The following is an 11,138-nucleotide window of genomic DNA, read 5'->3' as shown; positions in this document are numbered from 1 at the left end:
GGTTTTTCACTGCAGAATAAAAGTTAGCCATACATTTCAAACTTGATCGTTTGTCGCTGAGTCACTTCCGCTCTAGAAACGTTACAGGATGTTGTGTCTGATTCTGAGAAACACATTTCCAGTAGGATTCACAATGTCTTCGAAATACTGTCCCGGAAACACAGTATTCAAAATGCAACGTCACAGACTCAAGTCAGAGTGTCGCAGACTGACCTGAGCTGCTGTCCGCACGCAGCTCTGCAACAGGACGTCGCAGCTTTGCATGCCAGGGTATCCCAGCCTACGGCTCGTAGCGTCAGCTTTTATTATCTTCGTCTCTCTCTTTCTCGGACAGAAACTCATTTCTGTTACCCTGACAAGGTCTACCTTTTTCTTCGCCACGTAATACATAGCACAATGTTGACATCCGTGTTAATAGTTCAAATGGCTCTGAGCACTAAGGGGCTTAACTTCTGAGGTCATCAGTCCCCTAGAACTTAGAACTACTAAAACCTAACTAACCTAAGGACATCACACACATCCATGCCCGAGGCAGGATTCGAACCTGCGATCGTAGCGGTCGCGTGGTTCCAGACTGTAGCGCCTAGAACCGCTTGGCCACTCCGGCCGGCTCCGTGTTAATCTTAGGATGATCGAAGTATAGCAATACTATACTGAGAATTTCGACATGTAGTTCATGTACATATAAATGGCATGAGAAGCCCGTAAATATGTATACACTTTACGCTACTGAAAATGCTTCACAACGAATTGAGGCGAAACGTGTATGTCAAGATGTAATTTGCATTAATTCAGTTGCAAATAGACGCAACTCCAAACTGGTTAATATAGTAACATCAGTTGCGTTATATTTCTTACTAATAATGTTACGTTTTAGCGACACTTCCTTTTCAAAAATGCATTATGGTTTGCGTCTTACTCTTAAATACGTGTAATTTAGACAATTTTTGTTTTCTTTCAGGAGCCACTATGGGTCAAGGAATGAAAAAAAACGAAAAAGAAGAAGCTTTTTTGCAATGGAGTTTTACCATGATATTTGATAAAGCTAATGAAAAGCCTCCAGGTATTCTGTGCATTAACAACAGAGAACATGAAACCTTGCAAATTAAAAAACCAGTTTGAAAGAAATCATGCGGAGTTCACTGGAAAATACGTTAATTTCTTCTGATAGGAAGAAACTACACTGGAAACTTCAGTTATGGATTTATCACGCTATTTTTTTCTAGTCACCAGAAGTTGGTCTTGAACTTTCATACCTACTCGCTCTTCGAATAGCTGAAACCTAGAAGCTTCATACAATAGAAGAGGAACACATCAAGCCTTTCTTACGAGATACGGCAAAACTAGTTTCACATGAACAACATGTGGGAAATACGAACAACATATTTCTAACAATAAAATAAGGAGTCGTATCGAGGACCAGAGTTTGTATGCTTTGGGCACGGTACTCAACGAAATGAGTTCAATTCATTCCTTTCCACTCCAGTTAGATGTATCGACCGACTTTGTATCACGTTCCCAGCTCCTTGTCTGTGTGAGATAGATAACAAATGGCTTTCTGAAAGAAGAATTATTGTTCTCCGCATTCTAGATACTACTATATAGGGCGAAAATGTTTGTTGATCAGCGGAGAAAAATGAGGAAAATGAGATGCAGTGATGTAGGTTGGTAAGTGTATCTATTGACGCAGCGTCCTCTACGTTGGATGTATGCTCTGGAATCCACTCAATGAACGAAAGACATTTGTACTGCATCATACACCGTTATGCACTAGCAGTGAAACGACTTTCACCTACTTTGTTGAATGTACTCGCTCATATAGTGAAGATAGTCACAAACACAAGAATTCTCAAAAAGTTGCGCAAAGAGACTGGAGCAAATTCCTAGTTCTCTTGTTCCGCACACGAATACGGCCGGTCTCACCTGAAGGATGATCGAGCTTTGACAAAAAACAGCTATGTTTCTGCAAAGGGCGTGCATAGAAAAGAAGAAAGACATAATATGCCCAAAAAACAGCTAACATACTTATTTCCAAAGTAGCATATCTTGGAATTTTCTTTATATAAATAAATACGCTTAACATCGGTTTGCCAGGATAGATGATGAATATTTTGACAGCACGAGATAAAGTTGCCAGTGTTCCTCGCAGGCTGGAGCTTTACCAACGTAAGGCTCAAGTTCAGTGCATTTTGATATTCCCAGAACTGACAGCTATGCTGCACGCCAGCAGTGAAGAATGCTCGTTCACACACATATAACCAGGAATGAAAAAGCCTGTATTTTCTTGAACTGGAGAATCAACAGGCAAATGTTTGTGTTTCAAGACCTTTTCTTCGAGTGGGAGAAGCAGAAACATTTTCAGAATTCTTGAACTACACACTGAACATAGATTCCTCTAAAACGAAACCAGTAACATTATGGAGAAAGATTTCTGACGAGTATGCATTATTATCAGAAAATACGTTTAGTATCATGATTCCTTTAATAACAACGTATAGGTGTGAAAGCAGATTTAGGGCTATGGTGGCAATGAAAATGAATGCAAGGAATCGACTGACCTTGGGGCAAGATTTATGATGTTCGTTGACCACAGTCAAACCGAATATAAAGACGATTGTTAGAAATAAGCAATACCAACCATCTTATTGACATTCATTGTTTCTTGGTTTAATGTAACACCCACAAAAGTTGAACTTCATATAACCTTTTCTATTTCACTATAGTTTCAAAATTGGGAATGTCCAGATAAGTTTTTTCCAACCTAAACCTCAAGTAGATGCTAAGCTCTGTTGCGAATATTGGACTCTGTATGATCTCACTCAGGGGCAATGCTATCAGAAAAGTTGGAAACCACTGTCCCACTAAGAGAAGCTTCATAGAGCATGTCCTTCACGATGGAGAGAACGTTTATTGTACCACGGATCAAACTTAGGACGTACCGTATCTGGACAAGAGACAGTCAGACACCCATAGTCCAGAAGCTCCTGGCTCGACGGTTAGGTGTTGCAGCGCTCCACCTGTTGCGTGGCCATCGTCTGACGCAAGGCCGCGTGGCTGGCCGCCTCCCAGCGCCTATATAAACGGCGGCTCGGCGCTCGAGCTGGTGTGTCTCCGTGCAACTCTTCCAACAACATGATCAAGGTGAGAGCAGTCGTAATGTTACCCGATATATGGCCACTGTAACACGATTTTCAAATGAATCGGATCTGGGATTTACCTTCTAACAAAGCTACCACAATTCTGAGGTCGGTATAGTAGCACTTCTGGTGTTATTAGGGAAGTGAAATGATGCGCGTCTAATCATTTGCAGCGATGGGTGTCCATAGTTCATCGTTAGCTGTTTCGACTTTGGCACGTTATAGGAGAATTCGCGAACCAAGGAGGCCTCCGAGGGCATATTCAGTGTAACGTCTGCTAGTGACAGAACCACACTAGAAGATAATTTTCGCCAACAGTAGTTACCATCTTGCTCATCACCGATAGGAATAAGTAATAATGAATAACTCTCGTAGTTCCGCTTGTTGCTAACGCGATGGTTCCGAGCTCCGCTGTGAAGATTGTTACAGATTTTTTTCGGAAGGAGGTGTATGAAATGAGGTTGTACTCAGTCTTGTGCATCATATAGAACTTAGGCTGAATTATTAAATAGAAAAAGTAACACTCAGGCCACCACAGTGGCGTCAAATAGAAATGTTTCACTATGCTGAGAAATGGTTTGGCTGCAAGGCAGATGATTAGTGTTTACGAAGATAATGTGCAGTTCCAGATAAAACAGGAGACGAATTGAAGGAAGGGAATTTTGCTTTCCAAGACTGGATGTGGAAGAGCTGTCACAATACCATACTGAATGGCTTCTGCAAAATAACTATTTTCTCAATGTTCATAAGACCGCGTTTTGACTTTCGACAAAGACATACACAGACTTTAGTCCAAATTCCACCCAAACAGGGGTCGGAAGGCCCAACGGCCCTGAGTGACTGAGTCTTCACCCTCAGCCCGTTGGCGTCACTGGATGCGGATGTGGAGGATCATACTGTCAGCACGCTGCTCTCCCGGCCATTGTCAGTTTTCGTGACCGGAACCGCTACTACTCAACCAAGTAGCTCCTCAATTGGCCTCACAAGAGCTGAGTGCTTGCCACTTGCCAGGAACACTCAGTAGACACGAACGGTTATCCATACCAGACCTCGCCAAGTACGCAAGCGCTTAACTTCCGTGATCTGACGGGAAGACTGACAAATACGTAAAACTAATACTGTGATGCGTGAATATCTGTATTCCGATAAATACAGTTACATTATTACACTTAATATCATCAGAGAGCAGCAGAGTTGTTATTTTTACATTGTGTTCACTTTCCTTTCCAATCCCTAACCATGTTGGGACCAGCAGTGTAACGGTTAAGTCCTGGCAGAGGTTCGAGTCCTCCCTCGGGCATGGGTGTGTGTGTTTGTCCTTAGGATAATTTGGGTTAAGTAGTGTGTAAGCTTAGGGACTGATGACTTTAGCAGTTAAGACCCATAAGATTTCACATACATTTAAACATTTTGTAACGATAAAACGTGCGCCTGGAATCGAAAGGTCGCAGCATCATATTCCGATTGGACCACTGGTTTTTCAGTTTGGCTTTTACACTAGCACACATCTCTCAATGATGTGGAGATTTGTCAGGAACGAGACGCGGTTTGGATTCTACATTAAACCGTAAGTCACCTTTCCATGGTTGCTTACCTGGGTAGATAGGAACACGCTGGTTACTGAAGTGGCGTTCAAGTAAAATACTTTCACCACGCCATTGAGTCAGAAGAAAGTGTTGTTATTGTCCTAATCACATCGATCAGGTAAAAGGAAGACAGTTAGAAGAGCAAAGTATTAAAACTAGGTTTTCACTAATTTCACAAAACATGCATATACAAGTTTAACAGAGACTTACGCAAAATCAGAGACATAGGAATCTATCAGGCAGAGTTAATCACGGGTCATAGGAGCTGATATGTCAGCAGTTAATTGGCTAATGGCATTGAAATTTCAAGTCCTCTATGCTCAGACGAATTTCTTCATGATACTTTGTTCTTATGTTTTAGAAATTAAAATGATGAATTATTCTGAATTATACATTTTCCTAGAATGTCCAACCTGAAATCCAGAGGAGCAATGATCACTGTTACACTCTTAATGACGTGCACTAGGTGTTTTTGTTTCTGTTGTCAGTGTACAGGATACATTTGCGACGTTTGCTATTTGGACCATATCAGTCTGGCCTACAAACAATTAGCTACCTGCCAATAAGGGTAGAGACTATCATACCCTATACTTGCTTTATCGTCTTCTCAGTCACTGCATCCCTCTTATTTATCGTCAAATTTTACATTACTATCTGAACAGCATAACAGAAACACCCGCTCTTAACGCAGCAAAATCCTCTCTGTACCAGCACGTAACACTGCCCACTGCCGTATTCTCTAATTCATTCTCTGTGTCAGGGATGTGACTCTGAAATCATCTTCCGCAAAATATCAGAGATACCAAATCCCTTCCAAGCTTCAAAAGACAGCTAATGGCCCACCTATCACAATAGCCATCTACCCCATACTCAGATCCGCAGCTTAGTCTCGCAGATTCCCTATACCCCATAACTCCCCCCCCCCCCTCGTCCGGGTCCGCACTGCTCCCGCTGTCGGAGGTTGGAGTCCACCCTCGGGCATGGGTGTGTGTTAGGGCCCAAGGACCTCAGCAGTTTGGTCCCTTAAGACCTTACCACAAATTTCCAAATTTCTTACAACTCCCCCTGGCCCACTTATCAACATAGTTCTATATTTGTATTTTATTGTCTCCTGTCTTCTACTGTCACTGTAGTTTAAATCTTCTCCTACATCTATATTCCTTTGACTCCTGATAACACTAATCTCTGACTCAAATGTACTAAAATAATTCATATAATTCCTTATACCATTACTACTATTATTATTATTCGTGTCAACGATTACTATTATTACTTTTATCACTGCTAATGTTATTGTGGCTATTATTACTGTGAAGTTCTATGTGAAATCTTTGTTATGTGTTCTTTCTGGTCAGATGTAAAAGAGGGCCTTAAGGGTCTAGTCTGATCAGGCTAAATGAGCAATAAATAAATAAAGGACTGTTCTATGTTCTACATATTTTGGACGCTAGATTTCATTGTACTTCACCGTCATTACGTCACATTTCATTAGTCAGGAGAGAGTTTTCGTACTAACATGTACAAAAGGTTTACACCACATGAACACTAAATGGAGGAATCTGTCTTTACATGTAATTGGACTCTCTAGACACTGTTCAGTCGTTCCTGTCAGTTAATTGGCACAGAGAAGGTATATTTGAATTACAGCTGCAACAGAATCACGTTAACATATTTACATGGCTCGTCACACAGACTGTGTGCTCTCCTGACAGCTCGTACTGGTCCTGGCCGCCGCCGCCTGCTGCGTGAGCGCCGCCCCCAAGGCTGGCCTCGCCCCCCTCGCCTACTCCACCCCCCTGGTGGCCGCCGCCCCTGCGGCCTACGCCGCCCCCGCTCCGGCCGTCGTGACGGCGCACAGCTCGCAGTACATCGCGCAGAACTTCAACGGACTCGCCGTGGCCGCCGCCGCCCCCGTCGTCGCCGCCGCCTACCACGCAGCCCCCGTCGTTACTGCAGCATACCACGCTGCTCCGGCGATACTCGGCTGATGAATTACAGCCAATTAACTGAGTGAAACTGTAAATAACAAAAAAATAAATGACTGCATCTTAATATTATCTGTTTCTAAATTTAAAGAATATCACAATTTTTTCCTTTCTTAATCATCGCATATCGGAAAGAATCGAAGAACACGTAAGATAAGATGCCGTTGTGGCCACAGGTGATCACCAACTGATATGTGTGTGACACGAACAAATATCTTTCTGAAATGAAACTTACTGGCAGATTTAAACTGTGTGCCCGTCCGAGACTCGAACTCGGGACCTTTGCCTTTCGCGGGGAAAGAAGTTGGTCGTACTTCGGTAGCTCAGATGGTAGAGTACTAGCCCGCGAAAGGCAAAGGTCCCGAGTGCGAGTCTCGGTCAGGCACACAAATTTAATCTGCCAGGAAGTTTCATACCAGCGTACACTCCGCTGCAGAGTGAAAATCTCATTCTTTCTTTCTGAAGATGATCCAAGATATCTGGGCTCAATCAACTTTTCAGTAGAATAATCCGACAACATACTAGAGGCAAAATTACCTACAGTGATTTGTTGAGGTCGAGGGATAAAATAAGAGTACAAGCGTTTCATTTTCATAACATTCAGTGGTATCAATATTTTACAGTCGAAAGTGTACGGCGACTAATGACAAAATAAATCCTATATTTGTTGTTAAATGGCTTTTTTTAATTTATGTGTGAAAATAAATTTTTATGAGCTTACAATGTCCTGAGAGACCAGGCTGTATTGTGGAACAAATTTTTCTGTAACGGCACGAAAATACTAATGTTCAGTAGTACACCCTCTTCAAGATGATGGGAAATAGCAGTATATACAAACGCGTCCCACTAACCGAGGATGCAACAAGTTGTCAGCCGTCTATGAATGCACGGTTGTTCTTCAGCCTTTTCTGTACGCCCCTGACTGCGGAAGTCAACAATACTAGCTCAGCTGTTAATTGTTTTATTGGGAACACAATTACGCAGTGGTCTTAAATAGTGTCCTTCACTTTTTCTGGTAACAATCAGCCACTGTTTGCTCTGTACTTTAGCAGAAATTATCGAGATGTGCGACATGAAGCATCGACAGGGGTTGCATCAGAAGAGCTTCTGCATAAGTGAGACTAAGTGGGTACGTGTGTGTGGCAAACAGTTATTTGTTCTCCAATCTCCGGCAGCGAAGTCTGGTTCAATACTTAAAAGTCACACGCATGAACGTCACAGTCCTATATTCTGATGTCTAAAGGTAATTCTCCACTTGATACCTGACTTGTACGCCCCTAGACCTACAAACGGCTACAGCATTTTTCATATCAAGAAAACTTACCACAAACACTGAACATGTCGACTGACAACCCACCAAACAACGTCTGTATTTCTCATCTCAGTGTGGAAAAATGTACTGCTATCAAACAGTATATGCCACTGCAGTGATAACGTTGTATTAGTGAAGCTGTAGTGCTAGTACACTTCACAAAAATTATCCATATTCAGACGATATTAGAAGGCAAATAGGGTGACCTTTACGATAATGTATGACATGAAAAGAATTTTTTTTTCCTCTGGTTATCACAAATCTCGGCCAATGGACATGTAAATGTGCACCACTGTGTGTTATTTCGTTAAGTACTCCTATGTCGCACGTCCTCGTCCTATCTATATTTCTACTATCGTGCATGAGGGTACGATATGAAATTATAAAGGGATGTAGGTAGGTGAAGGACTAACCCAAATATAGAAAGCAGTAGGCTTACAAAAGCACAGCATGAGAAAGATAAGCACAGAATTTGTCTCGAGTCGGACGAGAGCAAATGTCGCAGACTGGCCTTCAACCAAAGAGAGACCAGCGGTATGAATGAGACGTCGTTGTCTCCGGAAAGCAGCCGCGTTCCGGCACTTCCAGGAGCAGGGTCGAGCTGAAGAGACGTGCTGTAGCTGGGCTTCGGTTGGTATGTGATAAGAAGTTGAAAAATGAGTTGCATCATTGTGGATAGGACTCTTGATGTGTTATTTAGGGTTGTTTTGCTGAGTGAGGTGTCAAGTTTCGATGTAATTAGTTTTGTTTTTGTGGAATAAGAAGATGAGAGAGTAGTAGTTGCAAACCGCCTTTGTTCTAGTGCTGACCATAAGTCTTGCATCTTACAGGACGAGCATGAGTGTTAATTGGTGGTATTTGCGAAAGTGTGTGAATGTATTTCTTTGCGCAAACATAATTTTATGCTATGAAGGTAAAATTTGCAGTAGTTTTCTTGGTAATGAGATCTTGGCCCCTGGTTCACGCCATTCCTGCGGTGGCACAGTAACTGCGGAAAACACGTAGCTTTGAAATCGGTAAATGGTAGCGAATAGAGGATAACAGAAAGCGGACTAGGGGGCTTTTAGTTAATTTTTGGACGATTTTGGGGCGCTTTCTTTGTGGGTAGTCGTGGGTACGACTTCCGAAAGAAAGGAGAATACCACGGTTGGTGAGTGTTTAATGGTGATCAGGAATTATCAGAGGAAGCATGATTTGCGAGGTAGATATTTTACTCAGTTACTTTGAGTGTTAGGTTGTCTCTATTTGTGGTTCTTAGTAGATGCGTTGTGCTCACCAAGTGAAAGCAAGTGGAAGTGGTAGGCAGTCCCTTGAACTAGGGAGCCAGCTGACAAAGACTGTCCTAACGTGTTTTCAAAGTAATTTGGAACATTGTGGTGTTGGTTTTGTGTCGATTTGTTGATTTTTTTGAATTTGTTTCTTTGTGATGGAGAGATAGCCACTTTCTTAGCAAATACACGCCTGGAAATTGAAATAAGAACACCGTGAATTCATTGTCCCAGGAAGGGGAAACTTTATTGACACATTCCTGGGGTCAGATACATCACATGATCACACTGACAGAACCACAGGCACATAGACACAGGCAACAGAACATGCACAATGTCGGCACTAGTACAGTGTATATCCACCTTTCGCAGCAATGCAGGCTGCTATTCTCTCATGGAGACGATCGTAGAGATGCTGGATGTAGTCCTGTGGAACGGCTTGCCATGCCATTTCCACCTGGCGCCTCAGTTGGACCAGCGTTCATGCTGGACGTACAGACCGCGTGAGACGACGCTTCATCCAGTCCCAAACATGCTCAATGGGGGACAGATCCGGTGATCTTGCTGGCCAGGGTAGTTGACTTACACCTTCTAGAGCACGTTGGGTGGCACGGGATACATGCGGACGTGCATTGTCCTGTTGGAACAGCAAGTTCCCTTGCCGGTCTAGGAATGGTAGAACGATGGGTTCGATGACGGTTTGGATGTACCGTGCACTATTCAGTGTCCCCTCGACGATCACCAGTGGTGTACGGCCAGTGTAGGAGATCGCTCCCCACACCATGATGCCGGGTGTTGGCCCTGTGTGCCTCGGTCGTATGCAGTCCTGATTGTGGCGCTCACCTGCACGGCGCCAAACACGCATACGACCATCATTGGCACCAAGGCAGAAGCGACTCTCATCGCTGAAGACGACACGTCTCCATTCGTCCCTCCATTCACGCCTGTCGCGACACCACTGGAGGCGGGCTGCACGATGTTGGGGCGTGAGCGGAAGACGGCCTAACGGTGTGCGGGACCGTAGCCCAGCTTCATGGAGACGGTTGCGAATGGTCCTCGCCGATACCCCAGGAGCAACAGTGTCCCTAATTTGCTGGGAAGTGGCGGTGCGGTCCCCTACGGCAGTGCGTAGGATCCTACGGTCTTGGCGTGCATCCGTGCGTCGCTGCGGTCCGGTCCCAGGTCGACGGGCACGTGCACCTTCCGCCGACACTGGCGACAACATCGATGTACTGTGGAGACCTCACGCCCCACGTGTTGAGCAATTCGGCGGTACGTCCACCCGGCCTCCCGCATGCCCACTATACGCCCTCGCTCAAAGTCCGTCAACTGCACATACGGTTCACGTCCACGCTGTCGCGGCATGCTACCAGTGTTAAAGACTGCGATGGAGCTCCGTATGCCACGGCAAACTGGCTGACACTGACGGCGGCGGTGCACAAATGCTGCGCAGCTAGCGCCATTCGACGGCCAACACCGCGGTTCCTGGTGTGTCCGCTGTGCCGTGCGTGTGATCATTGCTTGTACAGCCCTCTCGCAGTGTCCGGAGCAAGTATGGTGGGTCTGACACACCGGTGTCAATGTGTTCTTTTTTCCATTTCCAGGAGTGTATTTACGTGGTGGCAGTGCCCAAATTTTTTCCATTTACTGCAACCCCCCCCCCCCCCTCTATTTTCGACGTCAGTATCAGAATCACAATGCCGTCAGCCAAGTCCGGCTTTTGAGTGACTGATACCATTTCTGAGTATTCCCCCGAAAAGCGCATAATGCTGCGCCCTCCCTTCCTGTTCACGTAATTAGGTCAAGTGATAAAACACTTTCTATATTATTAATCGTAATCAAAGCCTTCT

General features: G+C 44.2%; 1 protein-coding gene across 1 annotated transcript; it reads left to right on the top strand.

Annotated features, from left to right (window-relative positions):
* The first annotated feature begins 3,132 nt into the window (after nt 1-3,132).
* On the top strand, nt 3,133-6,711 carry LOC126252394 (cuticle protein 70, isoforms A and B-like). Its single transcript, XM_049953285.1, has 2 exons — nt 3,133-3,141; nt 6,436-6,711. The coding sequence occupies exons 1-2, from the start codon at nt 3,133-3,135 to the stop codon at nt 6,709-6,711; spliced, it is 285 nt and encodes a 94-aa protein (XP_049809242.1).
* Nucleotides 6,712-11,138: the final 4,427 nt, after the last annotated feature.

The sequence above is a fragment of the Schistocerca nitens genome, chromosome 4, assembly GCF_023898315.1.
Source record: "Schistocerca nitens isolate TAMUIC-IGC-003100 chromosome 4, iqSchNite1.1, whole genome shotgun sequence".
Taxonomy (NCBI): Eukaryota; Metazoa; Arthropoda; class Insecta; order Orthoptera; family Acrididae; genus Schistocerca; species Schistocerca nitens.
The sequence above is the reverse complement of the archived record's forward strand: the minus strand, read 5'-3'. Positions and strand labels throughout refer to the sequence as shown.